At 36.3% G+C, this 26,492-nt stretch overlaps 1 protein-coding gene across 5 annotated transcripts in view; it reads right to left on the bottom strand.

Moving 5' to 3' along the window:
* The window catches only part of RALGAPA1 (Ral GTPase activating protein catalytic subunit alpha 1), a 230,371-nt gene that overhangs the window by 189,976 nt on the left and 13,903 nt on the right, over positions 1-26,492 (bottom strand). For all 5 annotated transcript variants that reach the window (XM_047797747.1, XM_047797742.1, XM_047797745.1 and 2 more), the window contains exons 2-3: positions 4,549-4,659; positions 4,008-4,057 (exon numbers count right to left, since the gene is read on the bottom strand). In XM_047797747.1, the coding sequence (XP_047653703.1) occupies positions 4,008-4,057; positions 4,549-4,659 (161 nt within the window). The remainder of the gene's footprint in view (positions 1-4,007; positions 4,058-4,548; positions 4,660-26,492) is intronic.

The raw sequence follows: 26,492 nt of genomic DNA, 5'->3' as shown, positions 1-26,492 counted from the left end.
GTGTGTGGATGATTTCCTACCTTTACTTTATGTTTGCCTTTACCAGTAAAGTGAGCCTCATAATTTCTAATTTTCTTGTTTCTAGTTGTGGTCTTTTCTTTTCCACCTAGAAATGTTCTTTTAGTATTTGCTGTAAGGCTGGTTTAGTGGTGCTAAATTCTCTTAGCTTCTGCTTGTCTATAGTAAAGCTTTTGATTTCTCCTTCAAATCTGAATGAGAGCCTCGCTGGGTAGAGTAATCTTTGTTGGAGGTTTCTTCCTTTCACCACTTAAGTATATATGCTTTGAATGTCCTTCTCCTATAGTGAGCCACAGCTGCCCTGTTTTCCCAGGAGATCTTCCAAAATCCACAAGTAGTTCTGACCCAGATTCTTAAAGAGTCTCTGCTTTGCCCTGGGATCCAGTATACAGGAAAGCCTGTGTGTGCCCTCCAAGAATGGAGTCTGTTTGTCCCAGTCCTGTGGAACTCCTGTGCATAAGCCCTGCTTGCCTTCAATGCCAAATCCTCCAGGAGCTCCTCCTCCCAAGGTCAGACCCCCAGGCCTTGGCCTGATGTGGGGTCCAGAACTCTTACTCCTGCGGGAAAACCTCTGCAATAGTTAATTCCCAGTCTGTGTTGCACAGCTGGTCAATATGGGATTGCTTATGTTGCAAAAGTGCCCCTCCTACCATCTCAACATGGCTTCTTGTCTTTGGGTATAGGGTATCTTTTTTGGTACTTTCCAGTCTATTTCGTTGATGGTTGTTCACCAAGTGACTGTAATTTTGGTGTTTTTTTTGAGAGAAGGTGAGCTCCAGTCCTTCTACTCTGCCATCTTAATCCCATCTCCCCTAACTGTAATTTTAAATGTTCATTTACTATTCTCAGAATTTCTGCATTGTGAATACTACTGATAAGTTTGCAATTCTTTCAGATAATATTTGTGACATTTTCTCCCAAGTAATTCTTTCTCCTATTTTGATAAACTTGAGAGGGAAAATATTGTGCTTTCACAAAAATCCTATCAAATATGTGTACTAAATTAATTCATGTGAACCCAAAGACACTTTCATAACAGCCAGAGTTATAAGAAAAATATTTTCAAAATCAGGAGCCCATAGTCAAGCTAACCTACATAGGCTTCCACAAATTGGGAATAAAGAGTTTTTACATATAATACTTCCAAAATTTTGTCTTTATTTTCCTTTATATATTGCACCTTGTGGATTATTGTAGATCATCAGCTGCTTTATTATGCTGCTGAACTACACTCTCAGTACTCATCTGCTTGCTGAATAACATTTGTGTGTTTGTTATTATTGCTGCTCTTACTATTATTATTATCTAGAAACATCATTCATTGAACTTCATAAGGGCCAAACAATAAACTAAACATTTTATATAACAGTGTCTCATTAATTCTCACAATCATCCACAAAAGGAGAGTTTATTAATCTCATTTGACAAATATGGAGATAGATGAATTAACATGCTTACACTAGAAAGTGGAAAAACTGACATTTCCAACTTCAATATGCCTATTTCCAAAATGTGTGCTTTTATAATATTCTGTTCAAAGAATGGTAGGAATGTTTTTACACTTCTCTCTTCTCTTTGATATAACCTCTCTTATTCCATCTCATATAAGAGGAGGATGAAGAAATTAAATTGCTTCACAGATAAATGCTATTCCCACATGAGATACATCAACTTCTTTACCTTTACCCTCCTGTATTTCTCCCATAGCTAGCCAACAATTGTATAATTACATTTACTGTGGTGTGCAAAGAGATAAGTTATAAAAAATTTAAGAGAAGTTTGTGTACTACTCAAAAGCACTCCGAAACTACACTTTATTAAATTACGCTTTAGATTTAACTATTAAATTACACTTTAGATTTAACCCATTATAAAATGTATATTTAAATCTTTTTAATGTGGTTAATGTAAATTAAATTACACTTTAGATTTAACTCATTATAAAATGTATATTTAAATATCTTTTTAATGTGGTTAATGTAAATATGGAAGAAATCACGTATGCTCTTAACTGCACATAACAGAATTAAATCCTATGTCATATTAACCTTACATAATGATGTTTTTTATTCCAGAATGAGGAAATCATTTTATTTATCATTTCTTGATTTTTAAAAATCATCATTAGTCTTCAAATTGGGTGGAGTTCAGATATTATTGTCCCTATTGTATGTAGGAAAACATCAGCACACAGGTTAAATATTTTCTCCAAAAGATGAAGACCCTGCATTAAATATCTTTTTTCCTAGTGAAATTTAGTGATTCATAAAAGACAAACATTTCTGTTCTGTTCAAAGAATAACAAATGATTAGTATATGTTACATATTTATTATTTTTTAAGAGAAGGAATATCCTGAAAGAGCTTCTCAGAACTAAGCAACCATCTCTGTTTCCTGAATATAGGGCAAGCATGATTATCTGAAGAAACACTCTCCAGAAATTATCTTGATTTCTCTGTACAACCTTTCATTTTTTCCTAAAAAATCTATGTTTTTAATATTCCCCTTGTAAACAGTTCATGCAAACACTTTGGAAGCAAATTTCTCAGAGTTAATAACTAACGAAAATTAACTGCAGAACAGGTACCAACAACACAAGTTGTTAAAAAAAAAGTTTTATAAACTCTTTAAAACTAGAATTCTTTAAAAGAAGTTTTTTCTTTCTTTTTTCAGTTGTGACCAAAGCAACTGAGATATCAAACTGTTCAAATACTTGGAAACCATATCAAAATAATCAAAATATAAAATAGTGAATTATCTTTAATTAGCAGGAGATAGAACAGTTCAATCTTTAGAAACTGATTTCCAAATTCTTTATTATGCCTTTCAAGACACAAGGTCTAATCCTGGCTTTCTCTAGATCTCTAAAATTCTCAAAAAAAAAAAAAATCAATATTCCTATCACAATTCAATTTTAAAGAAAAAATGAAAAGCAAAGAGTTATTTTAAGAGTGTGCGTGTATGTGTCCCTCATTTTTATCAGTGTGCCAAAAAGAAAACAGAAATTTTGGCAGAGTATTAAATGCTGTTTCCTTCTTTAGCAATAAAAACTTGTCCCACCCCAATCCAAAGTTATGTACAAGAACAATTTATAAAACATTTTAAACTATTTATACAAGTTTCCAATGGAAAGGAATTAAAGCAGAAACTATAAACTCCTAAGATATTAACAGCTCCATGAATTTAACGTCCCAAGTAAGAATGTTTTTAAAAAAAAAAAATTTTTTTTAATTTTTATGGCTGCACCTGCAGCATACAGAAGTCCCTAAACCAGTGATTCAATCTGAGTCACCACAGCTGAGACCTAAGCCGCAGGTGAGACAATGCCAAATCCTTTAATCCACTGGACTAGGCCAGAGATTGAACCTACTACTCCACAGAGACCTGAGCCACTGCAGTCGGAGTCTTAACCCCCTATGCCATGGCAGGAACTCCTAACTTACTGTTTTAAAAAATATTCTCCATTTGTGTAAACCTCCCACAAACTAAAATCTCCACTGCTTGCAAACATAGCAGATATAGTACCAATTTTGGAGTATCAAATGCATTAAAACATAATTCTATCTGTACCTCAAAATAATTAAGAATTAAGGCAGGGAGTTCCTGTTGTAGCCCAGCAGGTTAAGAACCTGACTAGTATCCTTGAGGATTGAGGGTTCAATCCCTGGCCTCGCTCAGTGTGTTAAGATTCTGGCACTGCCACAAGCTGTGGCATAGGTCACAGATGCGACTTGGATCCCAAGTTGCTGTGGCTATGGCATAGGCCAGGAGCTGCAGCTCTAATCTAGCCCCTAGCCTGGGAACCTCCAAATGCCACAGGTACAGCCCTAAAAAGAAAGAAAAAAAATTAAGGCAGGCATATTTTTAGGTTAAAATATGTCATTTGGTTTTTGGAAAGCATGGCAGATCCACAATGTTAATATTCAGTGTTTTTCTTTGCATGTTCCAAAAATTAATTTTGGAAAAAAAGTTACATTGGCGATACTTACCTCAAAAATAAAAAGTATAGCATCCAATTCCTCCCTCTGAGATTTGTGACCTAAAACATTTTTATAGAAAAATGTTTTAAACATTATCATTTTGTCCTTATTGACAACAACCATTTAAAAAGCTTAAAATATTTCAATAATTTAGATTCAACATATTTATGTCTAAAAACAAATCATAATGCATTGTGAGAAATTATATCTCAACTCTAAAAATGAAAATACAAAAATAACATATGCTCAAAGCTAACATATGCCACTAGGGCAGAGCAAAGATGAGGAAACAGGTAAACCTGACTAAAGAAAAAGCAAATCTTCTAAGTCTTCTCAAAATAATAAAGATACAATAATAATAATAATAATAATAATAATAATAAAGATACTACTACTAACTTACAATGTGAAAGAAGTGTCTACAAGCTATCTGACAAAATGAAGTGAAATAATACAAAAATTCAAAGGCCAAGAACCTATTCTTAAGCTGACTGTTTATGACAAGTATTTGAAACATTAATATAAGCCAGGATTGATTTTAACATCTTACCTTTCTGTTTAAGACTAGCTTCAATAGTAACAAAATTCTCAAAGAACACATAATATATATGTGAAAAATGTTGGTCAAAAAACTGTTTAAGATCGATGGGCTCTGCATTCTCTGAAAAATAAATAAAAACAGTTTTTAGTGATTATTACTTACATGATGTTCAGCAAATATATATCATGGTAAGTTTCCTTCAAAAATGTTGAAGAACTGCTCACAAAATTCTATAAAAATATTTCAGAGACGTATTTATGTATGTGTATCCTTGCTGTCATAACATTACCTCTTAAAAATTTTAATTTTAAAAACTAGTCAAATCAGGTAATCACAATCTTTGTTTACTAAAAGAAAACGTCTAAGAAAGCTTTATTCAAAGCCATTAACTAAATTTAAAAAATTAATGTTCTATCTTCAATTCACAGCTATGCCTCTCAACTTCTCACCAAGACAGTTAAAAATCAGTATTTCTAAGAGTAATAATACATCATGTCCAAAATACATTTACTTTAAATATCCAACAACAGGCTTTGCAAGTAGGCACTTAATTACTACAAAATTCAAGCAGATAATACTTGAACAGAGTCAGGGAGTTAAACCCCACACAGCCTGGATTTAGTGCCCAGGCTCTTAACCTCTGTAATACTCAGCTCCAGCACAGAAAATCTGTAAGAAAAATCAGAAAAGAACACTAGTAGTTTATCTATTATCTGCTTATAAGAAGATAAGAATAATAGTTATTGAATACAAGTAACCATATTTTAGAGACTACTAGAGCAAAAAATATATACACTGAGATACACAGGAAAAGTATTCTATTTTCCCCTCAGAAGAGTCTGAGGTAACAAAGAACTATGAAATTACAAGGAAATAGGCTGCTATAATTACCTCTAAATTTCCTGAAAGTAATGTTTCAAACATAACTAATCTCCCAGGGGAAAGAAGAAAATGAGAACGAGAAGAAAGCAAAAGAAAAAATCAAAACAAAACAGAAGCAAACATGAAGCAACTCAAGATTTTGCCACATAATTAAGGATCCAAGATTCTCTCTCAATTTCATTTCCATACAGCATGTTAAACAAATCCTGGAGACTACATGCTTGTTAATAAAAAATACTAGATCAAAATTAAGTGAATTTGTTTTTCACTCTACATCTACTTGTAATGAAACAATGAGCAAAAACTCTAAAAAAAATTTTTTTAAGGAGTTCCCTGGTAGATCACTGCTGTGGCTCTAGTTAATACTGTGCTACAGGTTCAATCCCTGGTGCATGAACTTCTGCATGCCAGGGTCTAACAAAAAAAAAAAAAAAACGTTTTATAAAAATATTTTTGTTCACCAATTCAAAAAATTTATATGGTGGGGAAAAAGGGGAAGAAACACAAAAAGATGGATATAACAATAAGAAGGTTTCACTTATTTAAAAACAACTCTCTCTGTAAAACAATAAGACAGAAGAATAGAGTTTGGGCTGTGGTGCAGTGGGATTGGCAGCATCTCTGTTCGCAGGGCACTGGGGGGGCAGGGGGGGTTAAGGATCTGGCATTGCCCCAGCTTCAGCCTAGGCTGCAACGGTGGCTCAGATCTGATCCCTGGTCCAGGAACTCCATATGCTGAGGGACAGCCAAAAAAGAAAAAAAGAAAAAAGAAAAGAAAAAAAACCCACGGAAAAAAAGAAAATTTTAAAAGGAAGGAAATCCAGAAAGACAGACGTATGTAAAAACTTCTATCAATATTAAACACCAATACCTTTCCAAAAAAAAACCTCCATTATACCTTCTCTTTTTGTGAATGTCTCTATTACTTTAAGTCAAAACATGGCTCCTAATTATGTCACAAGAGCTACTACAAGGGTTCCTTAGTATCAGCAGGTGATGGTCCCAGGAACCCCTCAGACACCAAAATCCAAGGATGCTCAAGACACATATATAAAATGACAGAGCATTTGCATGTAACTCATGCACATCCTCCCACACGCTTTCCCCCCCTCCGGTACACTCTGAATCACCTCTAGATTACTTATGATACCTGATACAATGTAAATGCTAAGTAAATAGTTGCCTGGGTGCAATAAATTCAAGTTCTGCTTTTTGGAACTTTCTGGAATATTTTTTCAAATATTTTTGATCCCAGGTAAGTGAAATCTGAGGATGCAAGCCCACCCCTCCAAAATAAAGGGTCAACTATATTATTCATTTAAAGATGCTAGGTGCTCTTTTGAAACAGAAAACATGCTTTAGCTTCTTTAATCTGTCAAGTCCTTTTAAAATTTTAATCAGGGGAAGTGTATTCCACATGCTAAAATGATGGTACTTTAAAAAAGTTTAAGGGTTCAAAAATTTCCCCCACTTTTAGACATACTTCTGTTTGATCTGCAATGTTTCTGAGTTAGTATTTCCTTTAATCAAATAAACATTTTAAGCACAAATTAAGATTGAAATTTTCTCTGAGATTTTAAAAAACTTAGTCAGGCTTAGTAATGTTTTGAAGACCTTTGGGAATACTAACTTTTAAGTAGTGATATAGTTCTAAACTTCATTTAGTTTTCACAAATAAAATTTCAGATATCTCTTCAGGATCTTTTTCTGAATGAGCTTTAAGAATCTAGGAGTTCCCATTGTGGCTCAGAGGAAATGAATCCGACTAGGAACCATGAGGTTGCAAGTTCCATCCCTGGCCTCGCTCCATGGGTTAAGGATCCGGCAATGCCATGAGCTGTGGTGTAGGTCAAAGACACAGCTTGGATCCGTGGCTGTGGCGTAGGCCGGCAGCTGTAGCTCTGATTCAACCTGTAGCCTGGGAAATGCCATATGCCATGGGTGCGGCCTATAAGACAAAAGACAATTTAAAAAAAATGTAATATATTTATTTCCTAGTACATTATTTTGAAGACATTTAAGCTCTATTAAAAATATATAATTAAAAATTACAAAATTCTTAAGTCAGTCCTCCCGACCTTAAGTTTCAGGTATGTTTCCTATAAGTTATCACATAATCCTACAGAACCACCACATGATTCAGCAATCCTACTCCTGGCAATATATCTGGAAAAAAATTGTAATTCAAAATGATACATGCACCTGCATGTTCATAGCAGCACTATTCACAGTGGCCAAGACATAAAAATAGCCTAAATGTTCATTGACAAATGAAGGGATGAAGAAGATGTGGTGTGTACACACACACACACACACACACACACACACACACACAATGGAATACCACTCAACCATAAAAAATGAAATAATGCCATTTGCATGCAACATGGTTGCAACTAGAGATTCTCAAAGTAAGTGAAAGCAGAAAGAGACTAACCAATACCATATGATATCACTTATATGTAGAATCTAAAATATGGCACAAGTGAACCTGTCTACAAAACAGAGAGAGATTTACAGACATAGAGAACAGACTTGTGACTGCCAAGGAGGAGATGGGAAGGAGAGGGATGGACTGGGAGTTTGGGGTTAGTAGATGCAAACTACTACATTCAGAATGGATAAGCAAGGAGGCCCTGCTGTACAGCACAGGGAGCTATATCCAGTCTCTTGGGACAGAGCATGATGGAAGATAATACAAGACAGGGAATGTATATATACATATAGCTGGTCACTCTGCTGTACAGCAAAAGCTGGCACAGCAATGTAAATCAACTATATACTCTAATAAAAAAATTTTTAATAAATAGACCCATAACCTTAAAAAAGTTATCACATAACCCAAGCTGGAAAACCAAAAAATTCAACAAATTTTGTATTATCATCATTCTTCTTCCTCAACTATTAAAAAACCATCTTTTAAAACTTTTTCTCAGATGATGGCAATATAATAAACTAATCTGTGAAGTATACCACAAATAAACTGCTTCTGATAATAAAGTACCAAACAATGCAAATTATTGCCTTAAAATAATCAATAATACTGAGGATGGATCCAACAATATGGTAAATAACACAAAAAAAACCTTCTTATTGTAAATACACAGAAATCCTGGATAAAAATAAATAATACAAGCTCAAAAAAAAAAGATGAGGGAGAAAAGGAGTGGAAGTAAAGAAAAGAGAGTAAGTATGAAAGAAGAAAGTGGGATAGAGGAAAAAGGGCCATGAGGAAAAGGGAGAAAATGAGAATGTGGGATGGGGGAAGGCAGGGAAGAACTGGAGGAAGGGAGATGGGAAGGAATTAAGGATGAGAAGTGGGAATGAGTAAGGGGAATGAAACAAAAATGTAGTATAAAATATAAGCAGTATGGAATCAAGCACAAATAAGGAAGAAAGTGCAAGAGAAAAGTAGGAGGAAAACAGAAAGAAGGTAGAAAGGAGAAAACAGGAATCGAGAGAGGATCAAACCATACAAATGGGCTGGAAAATTATAAACAACACATAATCTTAAGAGGTTCTAAAAAGAGTAGGGTCTCTGATGAGAGAGAAGAAATCAAGAAAAGGGAGAAAGAAGAAAGGAAGGAAAGTGAAAAACACTTAAGCTGTAAGAGAGACTAATGCTATTACTCACAAGGTAAAACAAAAGAATAAGAAGATGGAAAATATAAAGATGAGGCTAACAGACTACCTGAGAAGTTCCAAGAACAACAGTAAAATGTAAGCAATATTCAAAGAAATAATGTCTGAGAACAATCTAAAATTGGTAAAATATACAAATAAATCTTCGACTGAAAAAAGCATCCTGAGTTGCAAGCAGGACAAACATAAATCCACACAGGGACATATTCTAACTCTAAATTCAAAATGGAAATATTAAAATCAAGAAAAGTTACCTATACAGAAATATTAAAACTAACAAAAGACTTCTTGGGAATTCCCTGGTGGCCTAGTAGTTAAGGACCCAGTGTTGTCACTGCTGTGGCTCAGGCCACTGCTGTGGCATGGGTTCAATCCTGGCCCAGGAATTTCTGCATGTTATTCGACTGTGGAAAAGAAAATGGAAGGAAGGGAGGAAGGTGGGCAAACCAAAAAGGTGAATGAGGTGCCAGAAATAAATATAAATATGCAAGTAATCACAAAAAACTTAATGGATTAAGTGCCTCAGTTGAGAGCTGTAATCATATTGGATATAAAAACACAAACAAAAGGCAAGCTACAAACTATTTAATAAGAAAAGTATTTTTAAACCAAAATGACTAAAATAATGAAATAAAATATATCACTTAGGAGTTCCCGTCGTGGCGCAGTGGTTAACGAATCCGACTAGGAACCATGAGGTTTCGGGTTCGGTCCCTGCCCTTGCTCAATGGGTTAAGGATCTGGCGTTGCCGTGAGCTGTGGTGTAGGTTGCAGACAAGGCTTGGATCCTGCATTGCTATGGCTCTGGCGTAGGCCGGTGGCTACAGCTCCGATTCAACCCCTAGCCTGGGAATCTCCATATGCCACGGGAGCGGCCCAAGAAATAGCAACAACAACAACAACAACAGATAAAAAGACAAAAAAAAATATAAATATATATATATATATATATATATATATATATCACTTAGATACTAACCAAAAAAAAACCAACACTGATCTCTCATTAAGAGGCAATAAGTAAACATTATGGCAAGAATTACTACAATTAGGATTTCCCTGGTGCTCAGCAGGTTAAGGTTCCAGTGTTGTCACTGTTGTGGCTTGGGTTGAGGCTGTGCATTGGTTTGGTCACTGGCCTGGGAACTTCCGCATGCCACAGGTATGGCCGAAATAAATAAACAAAAATAAAATCTCTTTTTTTTAATCTCTCAATTAAAGAGAGTCAATGTATTTTGACAAAAGACTCTATTACCAAGAAGCTTTAATTTCAAGTTTGCATGGAGTTTCAAAATACAAAAAGCAAAAGATGACAGATTCCTAAGGAAAAACAAACCCACTTATACTGTGGTAGGTTTTAACACATCTGTGCCATTATTTAACCAAAATAAGAATAGTAAGTATACACAAGATTTGAACAATAAAATTAGTGCTTAACCCTTAACACTCTAAATTCAGAGTATAAAACTTTTCATGCAAAAGTAAGATGATTTACAAAAACTATACTAGAGAGTTCCTACCACGGCTCAAGACAATTAAGAATCCGACTAGTATCCATGAGGATACAGGTTTGATCCCTGGCCTCACTCAGTAGGTTAAAGATCCAGTGTTGGAGTTCCCGTCGTGGCGCAGTGGTTAATGAATCCGACTAGGAACCATGAGGTTGTGGGTTCGATCCCTGGCCTTGCTCAGTGGGTTAAGGATCCGGCGTTGCCGTGAGCTGTGGTGTAGTCGCAGATGCAGCTCAGATCCTGTGTTGCTGTGGCTCTGGCATAGGCTGGCAGCTACGGCTCTGATTGGACCCCTAGCCTGGGAACCTCCACATGCTGCGGGAGCGGCCCAAGAAACGGCAAAAAGACAAAAAAAAAAAAAAAAAAAGGATCCAGTGTTGCCATGAGCTGCGGTGTAGCTCACAGATGCAGTGTTATTGTGGCTGTGCTGTAGACCAGCAGCTGTAGCTCTGATTCAACCCCTAGCCCAAGAACATCCATATGCTGCAGGTGTGGCTGTAAAAGACAAAAAGAAAAGAAAAGAAAAAAAAATTAAAAAACAACAAAAACAAAACAAAACAAAAGCCCTGAATTAGTAAGGACACAAACTAAACAGAAAAAGTAGCAAAAATACCTTACCACATACCATGCTCTTTGACCAAATGAAGCAAAGTTAAGAATTAGTAACAAAAGCTAACTCCCCATATAAAGGAGAGTTCTAGAAAGGAGTAGAGGTAACAGTCCCAAATACTCACATGGGCCAGCAAGAGTGCCTAATGCCCACAAGCCAGACTAGAAAAACTCATAATTCATGGAGCAATTAGCCCTAAAAATGAACACAATTCCAAAACCAACAAACATGTCATAAAAGCAAGATGCAAGAAGATCAAATTGTTTCAGAGTAACTTGAAAAGAGCTTAAGAAAATGCAAAGGTATAAAATATCCAGGATCAAATAAGGTAATAAAATTCGTGATGTCTAGTATATAACAGAGTTACCAGGCATGCAAAGAGGCAGAAAAGCCCAGTTCATAATGAAAATAACCATTAAAACAGATTTAAACTAGATTTTAAGAGATGTTAGAACGAGCAAAAAAGGCATGAAAACAATTATTCTAACTATATTCCATACATTCGAAAAGTTGAGGATAGAAGATACATAAAAAGACTCAAATTGAACTATGTATCGAGAAAAACATAAGGTGAGAACTTGGTGAAATTAACAGTAGGTTGATGCTGCAGAAAAGCTATATGAACTTGAAAGCATAGCAACAGAAACAATCCAAAAGAACAACATAGGGAAATGTAATTCAAAAAACTGAAAAGTACCAAAGTGAATTGTGAGACAATTTCAGGTGGCCTAACAGAGTAATTAAAATCCCCAAGAAGAGGCAGAAAAATATTTGGAGAAATAGTGGCCAAAATTTTTCAAAGATAAAAATGATGTCAAATTTTTCATCAAAAATAATGCCAATAAGCAGCAGAAATGAATCTGACTAGGAACTATGAGGCTGCGGGTTCGTTCCCTGGCCTTGCTCAGGGGGTTAAGGATCCAGCATTGCCGTAAGCTGTAGTGTAGGTCACAGACACAACTTGGATCCTGAGTTGCAGCGACTCTGGTGTAGGCCGGCGGCTACAGCTCCGATTAGACCCCTAGCCCAGGAACCTCCATATCCCGAGGGAAGTGGCCCTAGAAAAAGGCAAAAAGACAAATAAATAAATAAATAAAATACTCATAACACATTTATGAAAGAACTTAAAACCAAAAAATTTTTTTTCTTAATGCTTTCACAAATACAGTATTCCAACACTAATGATAAATCATTTCAACTCATAGAAAGTAATTACCAAAACTGATTTTGGGGAGTTCCCTCTGGTAGCCTAGCAGCTAAGGACTCAGTGTTGTTACTGCTGTGCTTTCAGTTACTGTTGTGGCTGAGATTCAATCCCTGGCCTGGGAACTTGCACAGACTGCAGGTATGGCCAATAAAAAACAGAACAAAGCTGATTTTTATATGATGAACTAATATTAACAAACAAAAATGGCAAACTCATTCTTGCATTTAACAAAGTAACAAGCAGGCAAGTCAATCTCCCTACTGATAACTATCCTAAACATTTTAATCCATCAAAAAAAAACTAGGGAACTTTCTCCTGTACAAATACTTATGATGCTTGTTTTTAATCTTTCAAATATTTATTATTCATTAATCTTCACTACAAAAAGCAAGCAGGTATAAATTACACTAAAAACTTGCTAAAATTTCAAAGCTGATAAAATAGTTTAAAAGATATGTAGCATATCTCTTTATCACACTGATGTTTCAAAATAACTGTAGAAAAGCTCCCGAGATATGATTATAGTTACAACTGGTAGCAAGATAACTTACAGAACTCAAAAGACAGAACAGAAAACACTAAGCTAAGCATTAATAAGTGATCATATTTCAAAGTAATTATTTCTAAGGTCTTTAATTCTAACATTAAAATCTATAAATACAAAGTCAAATAAAATAAAAAACTATTATTCTGCCTTCAAGGATTCCACATAGGCACAGAGGAGATGAGGCAATAGTGAAAAAGATAATCTAATAAGTAAAGATACAATGTCTAATTTAAGAGCAACTCAGTTCTGTTTTATCAAACACTATACTGCAAGCTAAGCCTGGAGACAAAGATAAGGCAAAGGCAATCAGCTATAATCACGTAATGATTACTTAATAGCTTATATTTGCATAGGTAGCACTTTTACAGTTATATAAACATGATCTTACTCATTCTCTTCAAATGTATTTTTGAAATAGGTATATTATCTCCATCTTAGGAGGAAATTAAACCTGGGAGAAGTTAGGTAACTAGTCCAGGCCACACAAATCTATTAAATAGATTTTCTGAACCCTCAATCTATAATAGCCACACTTCAGGGGGTATGCCAGAGCATAAAATAGCCTTGTGGCCATTTTTAATCACATTCTTTATGAAAGAATGCTATTTTGAAAGAATTATTTGAAAACTACACAATCCTGCAGAGGCTGAGGTAGATAATTTGAAGTTTTAGGACAGCAGACTGCGAAAATTACCAAGAACTAAGAAGAGTCCAGTTGTACATGCACACACCACCTTAAAGTACTCCTTATATTGTAGGATTATATCCTATTCACTTCATCACAATACCCAGAATTTCATTAGTTCAATTCATTTGTGGAGTTTCCATTGTTGGTTCAGTGGGTTAAGTACCCAAAGCAGTGTCCATAAGGATTCGGGTTAGATCCCTGGCCTCATTCAGTGGGTTAAGGATCCAGCATTGCTGCAAGCTGTGGCATAGGTCAGATATAGCTGTTGCCAGGGCTGTGGTGTAGGCCGGCAGCTACAGCTTCAATTCAGCCCCTAGCCTGGGAACTTCCATATGCCACAGGTGCAACCCTTAAAAAAAAAAAAAAAAGAAAGGAGAAGAAAAAGAAATAATGAAATAAATTCATTTGTGATCCCAGACTGTTCCAATACATGGTATAAGGAGTTAGGTACCATTCAAATATTAGTACCAACTGCTTTCCTCATAACACATGGCAAAGGAGCAAAGGAATTGTGATACAACGTGAAGATGGGGGGAAAGAAGGCAAAATCATTTACTGAGCACCCACCATTTCCTAAGGACTGAGCTGGACGCCTGTCTTTCAGTTTCATTAATTCTCATAGAAACTTTAAGAGATAGGTCCTATCAGCTTCATTTTACCTCTTGACTTAATCTATTAAAAATTTAAAATAAATTAAAAACTAAGTTTCAAAGAGACCAAGATACCAGCTTAAACAACAATTAAAAGAACCAAGCTGATTTAATAAGGTATGCCTTATTCTATGCTACTTCCCAAGACAGGTAAACCATTGTGACATTAAAGTTTAAAGGGTGAACCAGGACTCTGAATGCTAAAGGAAGAGGATACAGAAAAATCATTACAAAAATAATTGCAACAATAACCTATTAAAAATTTGGTGCTCAGAAAATGGGGTGAACACTCCCTTTTCTTTTTCTGCTTTGCCTTTTTCCATCTCCACTATGAACTTCTCTTCCTCTCTACTCTCCTTTTAAATGTTGATGTCTATCAGGTATGTCCTCCTCCTTCATTTGATACTATATCGTGAATTCTATCTACATAAAAATACTTCCCAAATCCATAGCTACTATTCCATACCCTTTCCTGAGATTCAGGCTTATAATACCTAATTACATCTTTCACAGTATCTCAACTTACCCCCAAAAATGAATACATCACCTTTCCCCTCATCTTCTCTATCTTCTGTATTCTCTTACTAGATTGGTAGTATCACTTACTGACATTCAATTCAGATTCATACGCCTCTCTTTTCAGCTCCCTTCACCCCATTCCACCCTTACCACTCAACAAGTTAGTCATTTTTTCTGCCTAAGTAGTTCTGCAATACATTTCTTTCTCTCCATGTCCCCTGCCATTTCATTTGGTACCTCATGATTCCTTGCTAGAATTTTATTAGTAGCCTCCTATCTATTCTCACACCAGTGGAGAAAACACTTTTCGAACTCAATCAATGATGCCAGTATTGTGCTCATTCCAAAATCAGAGAACGATATTATAAGAAAAGAAACTACAAACCAATATCCCTTATGAATACAGACACAAAAATCTTCAACAGAATACTAGAAAACTGAATGTGGCAATACGTAAAAAGAATTATACAGCATGACAAAGTGGGATTTATCCAGAATGGTCAGTTTAACATACAAAAATCAGTCAGTGCAGTACACATTAATAAAAGGTCAAAATCCAAAGACTCAACAGACATGGAAAAAGCACTGGACGACAGTCAATATCTTTTAATGATAAGGACACTCAAAAAGTTAGGAACAGAAAGTAATTTCTTCAGTCTGATAAAGAACATCTACAAAAAATACAAATCTAACTTCAAACTGACTAATAAAAAATCAAAAGTTTTACCCCTAAAAACATGAAACAGCACAAGGATGTCTGCTTTTGCCACTTTTATTCAACACTGTACTAGAAAGTCTAACCAAAGAAATTGGACATGAAATAAGTGACAACCATAGACACTGTAAAATAAGAAGCATTACATTTACATCTCTACACACAAATGACAATCTTGTATATTAAAGGAATACTAACAAAAAAATCTGTAAGAGCTAATAAAGACGTTCAACTAGGTTGAAGAATACAAGATAAATACACAAAATCAACTGCATTTTTATCCCCTATCAGTAATTCAAAAGTGAAATTAAATAAATAACTTCTATTTATGAAAAGAATAAAATACTTGGAAATAAATCTAACAAATGAAAAGTAAGATGTGTACACTGGAAACTATAAAACATCAGTGAAAGGGATTAAATAAGATCCAAACAAACTGAGAGAGAAGCTCCCTGGTGGCCTAGAGGCTAAGGACTCAGTGTTGTCACTACTGTGGTTTACTGCTGTAGCTCAGGTTCCATCCCTGGCCCAGAAATTTCTGCCTGCCCTGGGTGTGGCCAAAAAACCAAACAAAGTGAATGATATGCCATGTTCATGGAGAGGCAGACACAATATTGTTAAGAGAGCAATACTCTTCCCAAATACATCTTAAGACTAAATGCAACCTCTAGCAAAATCTGAAGTAGCTTTTTGGAGAAACTGACAAGCTCGTCCCAGGAAAATACAAGGGAATCAGACCAACCAAAACAAACAAACAAAAAGAATAACCAAAACAATCTTGAAAAAGAAGAGCACCAAAAGAAAGAAACCTCCAGTTATAAAATAAGTAAGTCACAGGGAATGTACAGCCTGGTAACCATAGTTAATACTGTACTGCATATTTGAAAAGTGCTAAGAGAATAGATCTTAAAAGTTCTCATCACAAGAAAGAAAAATGTTGTAATTATATATCTGGCGATGGACATCAACTATAATATTCAGTATGTGGTAAACCTGAAACTAACATAATGTTACATGTCAATAATACCGTACGAGAAAGAGAAGAAAAAGAAGAACAGAGCTGGAGAATTGACACTTTCCAGTTTCTAAACTTATTACAAACATTACTAATCAAGACAGTGTGATGATGATATAAGGATAAACATATAAATGAATGGAATAAATCTGAAAATCCAGAAATAAATTCTTATACAAATGGTCAAATGATTTTTAACAAGGATATTAAGACAAATATGGGGGGGAACAGTCTTTTCAACAAATAGCGCTGTGACAACTGATTATCCATATGCAAAACAATGAAGCAGGATCACTACTTCATACCATATGTAAAAATTAACTCAAAATGGACAAAGGCCTAAACATAGAAGTGAAAACTAAACCAAAACTCTTAGAAGCAAATATCTTGGACTAGTTGATTATTTCTTATATATGACAGCAAAAGCATAAGTAACAATAAAAAATAACCTGGGAGCTCCCATTGTTGCTCAGTATGTTAAGGACCCAATATTGTCACTGTGAGGATGCAGGTTTGATTCCTGGCCTCGCTCAGTGGGTTAAGGATTCTGTGTTACCAAAAGTTACAGCATAGGTCGCAGATGTGGCTTGGATCCAGTGTTCCCATGGCTGTGGTATAGGCTAGCAGTTGCAGCCCCAAATTCAATTCCTTGCCTGGAAACTTCCATACACTGCAGATGAAGCTATAAAAAGAAAAACAAAAAAATACTGGGCTTCATCAAAACTCAAAATTGTTTTGCTTCAAAGGGCACTATTAAAAAAAAAGAAAAAAAATCTACAGAAAAGGAGAAAATATTTGCAGATTATATATCTGGTAAGAGGACTCTCAAGAGTTCAACAATAAGAGAAACATAATCCAACTAAAAATTAACAAAGGGTTTAAACAGATATTTATCTAAAGAAAATATACAAATGGTCAACAAACACATGAAAAAGATAATCAACCTCATTAGCCATGAGAAATGCAAATCAAAATCAAAATGTGACACCACTTCGCATCCACTATGATGGCTATACTCAGAAAGACAGGAGTTCCCATTGTGGAGCAGTGGTTAACGAATCCGACCAGGAACCATGAGGTTTCGGGTTCGATCCCTGCCCTTGCTCAGGGGGTTAACGATCCAGTGTTGCCGTGAGCTGTGGTGTAGGTTGCAGACTTGGCTTGGATCCCTCATTGCTGTGTCTGTGGCATAGGCTGGCAGCTACACCTCCAATTAGACCCCTAGCCTGGGAACCTCCATACACACTCAGGTGAGGCCCTAAAAAAAAAGTGGGATAATAAAGTCAGAGAAACGGCATAATCCTCATCTAAAGGTGGTTACCAAATCTCATAAACCATCTCCCACACACTCATTCCTTTTTATTTACATTGCCATTAAATTATAATTACTAAGGCAAGGCCTGATATTTTTATTTTTTACTAGCTTGGAAGACAACTGCCTTCAACATTCCTGCATTCATATCTGTGCCCTTATCATCACCTTCACCCAAAATGCTCTTCTTTTACTTCTCTTCACTAATATTCTAATCAACTTTCAAGGTACAGATCAAATGACCCAGGCTCACGAAGTTTTCTCCAAGCCCCTTGTTTCCTATCTGACATGATCCTCTCACTATACCATCACCTTCTTTATTCCTTTAAAGTTGCCCAAAACCTAGCAAAGTACTATACATAGTTATTCAAATGGCTACTTAGATCTATCATTTTCAGATTTTTTTTTTGTCTTTTGTCTTTTTTGTTGTTGTTGTTGCTAATTCTTGGGCCGCTCCCGCGGCATATGGAGGTTCCCAGGCTAGGGGTCCAATCGGAGCTGCAGCCACCGGCCTACCCCAGAGCCACAGCAACGCGGGATCCGAGCCGCGTCTGCAACCTACACCACAGCTCACGGCAACGCCGGATCATTAACCCACTGAGCAAGGCCAGGGACCGAACCCGCAACCTCATGGTTCCTAGTCGGATTCGTTAACCACTGCGCCACGACGGGAACTCCCATTTTCAGATTTTTAAAGAAATGAAAGCAAAGATGGATAGTTACTTTCCTTAAAGACAATTTATAAAAAACGGTACAATTACAAGAAGCAGCTTTCAGTAACAACTAACTTGCCTCTAGAAGGCCCTAAGGACAACTGATAGAAAAGAAAACCTGGGAACCTAGAAGCTACTGATTTTTTTAATTCGGATAATGACAAAAAATTTTTGGCAACACAAACACACATTTTACTTTAGTTTGGGGTGGAGAGGGAAAGAATAACAATGCAACTTAAGGATATCCTTGTGTTTATTTGAAAATACCAACAATGAATTTATTTTCCATTCATTCATTCATTTTTCCCAAAATGTGACTTTTAAATAATTTTCTAACTTACCCATTCATAGTAGGTAAGAGGATGAGAATAAAGCACAGAATCTAGAGAGGTTTGGACTCAATTTACATTTTTTTTTTCTTTTCTTTTTTATGGCTGCACCTGCAGTATACAGAATTTCCCAGGCTAGGGGTCAAACTGGAGCCAGAGCTGAGGCCTACTTCATAGCCACCGCAATACTGGATCTGAGCCGCATCTGCAACCTATGCCACACCTTGCAGCAATGGTGGATCCTTAACCCACTAAGCTAGGCCAAGGATTGAACCTGCATCCTATAGCATGGTCAGATCCTTTAACCCACTGAGCCATAATGGGAACTCCAAGTCTTACGGTAAAATACTTTTTTCCCCCTCATTTTATTTTATTTTATTTTTTTAATTTTTGTCTTTTTGCCTTTCCTTGGGCCGCTCCCACGGCATATGGAGGTTCCCAGGCTAGGGGTCCAATCGGAGCTGTAGCCGTCGGCCTACGCCAGGGCCACAGCAACACGGGATCCGAGCCACGTCTGCGACCTACACCACAGCTCACGGCAACACCGGATCCTTAACCCACTGAGCAAGGCCAGGGATCGAACTTGCAACCTCATGGTTCCTAGTCAGATTCGTTAACCACTGTGCCATGACGGGAACTCCCCCTCAATTTTTTTATTATAGTTGATTTACAATGTTCTGTCAATTTCTGTTGTGCAGCAAAGTGACCCAGTTATACATACATATGTTTTTTCACATTATGTAAAATACTTTTAAAAACAAAATTCATTAAAAAAATAATAAAAACAAAATTCTTCTTGACTTTAAATAGGTCATAACACCTGATTCAAATTTATCACCTTCAAGGTTCCAATTAAAATTCAAATGTTTTAAATTCTATAAATTCTGTGCTTCAAATGCATTTTTTCCTGTAATCTTCCAATAATATCTGTAGTGTTACTATTTTAATTTTGTAGACGGGTAAAATACCTGTAAGTGTTAAGTAAACACTATAGGTGAGATCAGAACCCAGATATTCTGATTTCCCCACTATATACCCCTGCTTACTAGCCATTTAATACTCAGGTCTCCTTGGGGATCAATTACTATCTGCCACATTGATCTGTTGAAGGAATTAAGTTAGGTAACACATTTAAAATGCTTGATCCAGCACCCACTACATATTAATGTTCAAAAAAATTTTTTTTTTGCTTTCCAGGGCTGCACCCGCGGCATATGGAGGTTCCCAGGCTAGGGGTCTAATGAGAGCTACAGCTGCCGGCCTACGCCACAGCCACAGCAACGCAGGATCCAAGCTGCATCTGCAACCTACATCACAGCTCATGGCAACTCGAGACGCTTAACCCACTGAGTGAGGCCAGGGATCAAACCTGCGATCTCATGGTTCCTAGTCGGATTAATTTCCACTGAGCCATGATGGGAACTTCCTAAATGTTCAAAAATATTGGGAGTTCCCGTCGTGGCGCAGTGGTTAACGAATCCGACTAGGAACCATGAGGTTGCGGGTTCGGTCCCTGCCCTTGCTCAGTGGGTTAACGATCCGGCGTTGCCGTGAGCTGTGGTGTAGGTTGCAGATGCGGCTCGGATCCCGCGTTGCTGTGGCCCTGGCGTAGGCCGACGGCTACAGCTCCGATTGGACCCCTAGCCTGGGAACCTCCATATGCTGCAGGAGCGGCCCAAGAAATGGCAAAAAGACCAAAAAAAAAGTTTAAAAAAAATATATATTAACTCTTATTTTCAATATATGACAACTGCTTCTATTTTTTTTAAAAGTTCATTTTTAAAAACTTCCCAAATATAGTGACAAGATAGAACCATATCTGAAATGCATTTTGTGTTCATGTGAAAAAAGTCAACCCATTTGTTAATTTTTTTTCTATTTTTTACCACTGCACCCATTGTATATGGAAGTTCCTGGACTTGGATTGAAGTGGAGCTGCAGCTGCCAGCCTTCACTAAAGCCACAACCACATAAGATCTGAGCTGCAACTGTGACCTACACCACAGCTTGCAGCAACACCAGATCCTTAACCCAGAAAGCAAGCCCAGGGATCGAACCTGCATCCTCATGGATACTTGTCGGGTCCACTGCCACTGAGCAACAACAAGAACTCCTTGTTAAGTAATTATTAGAATGTGAACAATTCCCGACAATCCTAACAGTCAACTACAGGAGTATACCTGAATTCCAAAATCAATCCCCAAATAATATTTAGACTAGTTCAAATTCTTCACTATTCCAAATAACATTACAGTGATCCTATGCATTTATTTACTCACTTCCTTAGAAAAAAATACTAAAATGGAAATGATTACTTCAAAGCATATACATATGTATATTTAAAATTCTGACAGTTAACAACCTGCTCTCTAATTTTCATTTGGCCAGTGATGTATGAGAGAATCTCTTTCCATATGTATTAACAACACCCTTTATGATCTTCTCCAAATTTCATAAATTTTAATAGTCCATAAATTAAGGAAATAAACTCTTTTAAACATGCTGCAAATGTTTTTTAGTTTTTGCTGTTTGTCGTTTAACTTTGTCAGTGATTTTTACTATTAAAAATTTTTAATGTTTTAATGTTTTATATAGGTAAATTTATCAGTCATTTTCATGGTGATTTCTAACTTTGGTCTAAGTTTTAAGAAGTGGTCTTCCTTATCCCAATATTTAAAATACATTTGCTTGTTTTGTCCTTCCATTTCATACTAAAAAAACATCAAAATAATTTAGAACATGTTCTATTATAAAGTAGTGATGTATATATGTTTTTATCCAAATGAACATTTTTTCTTCTTAATCTTCATGTAAACTACCATTTAATTAAGTGGTCACATGAGCTCACTCTGCAGCAAACAGAAGTAATCCCTTTTAAATTTAACATCCTTTTTATTTATTTATTTTTTGTGTTTTTAGGGCCACACCTGCATCATATGAAGGTTCCCAGGCCAGGAGTCCAATTGGAGCTGTAGCCGCTGGCCTATGCCACAGCCACAGCAACACCAGATCTGAGCCGCATCCACGACCTGCAGAAGCAGAACTGGGAATGTGGAGGGCTTACCATAAATTACTCACTGATTTTCAACTGTGTGGAGGTTTGGTGCCCTTAATCCCTATGCTATTCTAGGGTCAACTACAGATATACTATAGATGTCAATCTCCTTTAATTTATTAAACTTATGGGATTCACGGTAATACAATTTCAAAATCCTAACAATATTATTCGCAGATTTTAACAAGCTGGTGTTCAAATTCATATGGAAAAGCAAAAGGTCAAAACACTATGAGACCTGTATTAGTCTCCTGTGGCTCCGATAACAAATGGTATTCTGTATCATCTTCACATTGCCTTCTCTTCTGTGTCTATTTACATGAGGACATGAGTTTGATCCCTGGCCCCCCTCAGTGGGTTAAGGAATCCAGCATTGCTGTGACTGTTGTGTAAGCCAGCAGCAGCAACTCCAATTTGACTCCTAGCCCAGGAACGTCCATTTGCCATGAGTGCGGCCCTAAAAAAAAGAGGAAAAAAATGATGACATGCTCAAAGGACTTCAGTTTCTTAAAATATCAGATGTTATATAAGGGTCATGAAGACTTCTTTCAATAATGGGGAAGATTAATCTGATAAACTCTGCCATTATGCCACATTATTCACTTAACATCCTATTTTTTTTAATTGTTTTTCTATTTCACATAGGACAGATTTTAGATTCTGGAACAGTTTTTTTGCACGGATACTTAAGATAACCCAAGGATTCATTCATTCTTCCTTCTTTCCTTTCTCCCCCCACTTCCTTCCTTTCTATGTCTTTCTTTTGACTGCAGGTATGGCATATGGAAGTTCCCAGGCTAGGGGTCGAATCAGAGCTACAGCTGCCGGTCTACACCACAGCCACAGCAACACAGGATCTGAGCCACATCTGCAACCTACACCACAGCTCATGGCAATGCCAGATCCTCAACCCACTAAGCGAGGCCAGGGATCAAACCTGCATCCTCATGGATACTAGTCAGGTTTGTTTCCACTGAGCGACAAAGAGAACTCCCCCAAAGATTCTTTCTGATCAGAACACTAACTTGAAATGTTTTTTTCTACCATTCTTAAATTAAAAAGAAGAAGGAAGTTACTCAGAGAAGAGCAATGTTGCTCTTTTCATACCTAATAAATTCATTCATGAATTACATAATATTTATTAAGCACCTATTATATTCCAGGCACTATGATGAGTCTAGGAATATGAAGTTGAAAAGACATGCTTCTACTCTCAGGAGGTTATAAGATACAGGCATACAAATAAATAATTGTGCTGTATATTATCTGGAAAAGCTCTTATGCCTACCAGATAATAAGAAGGCTTTAGCAAAGCTGTACAGATCTTCTCCTGAGACTTAAAGAAGAGTAGAGGCTCTGAGATAAAAGCATGATTTCCCTCCCTAGTTTTTCTTTAATACAGTTGCCATCTCACATAACATATTTTCAGGAACCTTCTTATTAGCATTTAATTTACTCTTTTGTTGTACCAGTGGGCATCCTAGAACTCTTATTACCACTCATATTCATGGAGTACTGTTGCTCTTACATACAGTATACACAACTCATATTGGTCCATAACTAATGAGTAGTGGTATTTTCTAAAAATGAATTAATGAACATATATTTTTTAATATTATTTTTTCCACTATAGCTGATTTACAGTGTTGTCAATTTTCTACTGCACAGCAAGATGACCCAGTCACACATACATGTACATTCTTTTTTCTCACATTATCATGCTCCATCACAAGTGACAAGACATAGTTCCCGGTGCTATACAAGCAGGATCCCATTGCTTATCCATTCCAAAGGCAATAGTCTGCATCTATTAACCCAAAATTCCCAGTCCCTCCCTCCCCCTCTCGCTTGGCAACCACAAGTCTGTTCTCCAGGTCCATGATTTTCTTTTCTGTGGAAAGGTTCACTTGTGCCATATATTAGATTCCAGATATAAGTGATATCATATGGTATTTGTCTTTCTCTTTCTGACTTACTTCACTTAGTATTAGAGTCTCTAGTTCCATCCATGTTGCTGTAAATGGCATTATTGTGTTCTTTTTTATGGCTGAGTAGTATTCCATTGTTTATATATACCACTTCTTCTTAATCCAATCATCTGTCATGGACATTTAGGTTGTTTCCATGTCTTGGCTATTGTGAATAGTGCTGCAATGAACATGGGGGTGCATGTGTCTTTTTCAAGGAAAAGTTTAGTCCAGATATATGCCCAAGAGTGGGATTGCTGGGTCATATGGTAGCTCTATGTATAGTTTTCTAAGGTACCTCCATATTGTTTTCCATAGTGGTTGTACCAATTTACATTCCCACCAACAGTGCAGAAGGTTTCTCCTTTCCTTCACACTCTCTCCAGCATTTGTTATTTGTGGACTGATTAATGATGACCATTTTGACTGGTGTGAGGTAGTACCTCATGGTATTTTTGATTTGCATTTCTCTAATAATCAGGGATGCTGAGCATTTTTTCATGAGCTTGTTGGCCATCTGTATATCTTCTTTGGAGAAATGTCTACTCAGGTCTTTGGCCCATTTTCCAGTTGGGTCGTTGGCTTTTTTGCATTGAGTTGTATAGGTTGTTTGTATATTTTAGAGATTAAGCCCTTGTCAGTTGCATCATTTGAAACTATTTTCTCACATTCTATAAGTTGTCTTCTTGGTTTTTTTATGGTTTCCTTTGCTGTGCTTGTCAGTTTGATTTGCTTCCATTGGTTTATTTTTGCTCTTATTTCTGTTGCTTTGGGAGACTGACCTGAAAAAACTTTTGTAAGGTTGACATCAGAGAATGTTTTGCCTATGTTCTCTTCTAGGAGTTTGATGGTGTCTTGTCTTACATTTAAGTCTTTAAGCCATTTTGAGTTTATTTTTGTGCATGGTGTGAGGGTGTGTTCCAGGTTCACTGATTCACATACAGCTGTCCAGTTTTCCCAGAACCACTTGCTGAAAAGACTGCCTTTTTCATTTTATAGTCCTGCCTCCTTTGTCAAAGAGTAATTGGCCTTAGGTGTCTGGGTTTTTTTCTGGGTTCTCTATTCTGTTCCATTGGTCTGTATGTCTGTTGTGGTACCAGTACCACACTGTCTTGATTACTGCGGCTTTGTAGTAGTGCCTTAAGTCTGGGAGATTTATGCCTCCTGCTTGGTTTTTGTTCCTCAGGATTGTTTTAGCAGTTCTGGGTCTTTTGTGCTTCCATATAAATTTTTGGATTGTTTGTTCTAGTTCTGTGAAAAATGTCCTGGGTAATTTGATACAGATTGCACTGAATCTGTAGATTGCTTTGAGTTGTATGGCCATTTTTACAAAATTAATTTTTCCAATCCAGAAGCATGGAATATCTTTCCATTTCTTTGCACCCTCTTTAATTTCCTTGATTAATGTTTATAGTTCTCAGCATATAACTCTTTCGCCTCCTTGATCAGGTTTATTCCCAGATATTTGATTTTCAGGGGAATGCATACATCTTAATGATATTATGTTTCCAACTAAAGAGTTCAAAGTCTACTTCCTTCCTATAGATGTTATCCTTCTAGATTGTCATTTTGGAACCCAATAAGTGATATTGTTGTTCTGTTGGGTTTTTGTTTGTTTTGTTTTGTTTTTTGGGCTACACCCATGGCATAGTTCCCAGGCTAGAGAGAATCTGAGCCACAGGTGCAACTTATGCTGTAACTACTGCAACACCAGATCCTTCTAACACACTGCACCAGGCCAGAGATCAAACCTGTGCTGCCACAGAGACAACACCAGATTCTTAACCCACTGTGCCACAGCAGAACTCCATGTTTTGTTATTGATGCTTCTTTCCTTCTTCCTTTCTTTCTCCTTCCCCTGCCCAATTCCTTCTTAATAGGTTTTAATAGGAGAAATATTAGCAAAAGCACAGACATCAGAGAATGTGATTTCTGGTACAATATTACTAAAATGTAAAGTACCAAAGAGAGGTAACAAGAAGTTAAAGGCAATGTGACAAAGATAAAACACACTGTCAAAAATGAAAGTTTCATATCTTAGTAACCTGAGGATGATGATACCATTTATACAAAAAGAAAAAAAAAATTTAGATTGTGTAGACATTTGTTATTAGAAAAAACAAATCTAACAAACATACTAATTGCCTATTTTTCTATTTTCTCCAAAGTCTATTTCTACCACATGATCCTTCTAAAAGAAGAAACATTAGACAATTATATATACATAGAAACATATACACACAAACTGTGATTGAATTTAGAATGCAGAAAAAAAAAATGTTTTAACCAAAACAAAAAACAACCCAGTATGCTTTCTTTTCTAGGAAAATGTAACCCAACACTGAAAACGTGTAACCCAACATGTTTCTCTTTTCACTTTAGCTGCCAGGAAATCTAGGAACCAAATTCAATGCTCTATAGCTATAATCAGCTCATCTCTAGAACCTAATGAATGTCTAGTGAATTGTTTGTTTTATCACTAATTATTCTAGCCACATTTTATTCAGTCCTATAAACCATGCAAAATACTTTGGAGGAATATCCTTAGTAAAAGAAATGATAATGCAAAGATGGCTCACAGGATTTCCCAT

Source organism: Phacochoerus africanus, chromosome 9, assembly GCF_016906955.1.
Source record: "Phacochoerus africanus isolate WHEZ1 chromosome 9, ROS_Pafr_v1, whole genome shotgun sequence".
Lineage (NCBI taxonomy): Eukaryota > Metazoa > Chordata > Mammalia > Artiodactyla > Suidae > Phacochoerus > Phacochoerus africanus.
Note: the sequence above shows the minus strand (reverse complement) of the source record. Positions and strands in the feature narration are given on the sequence as shown.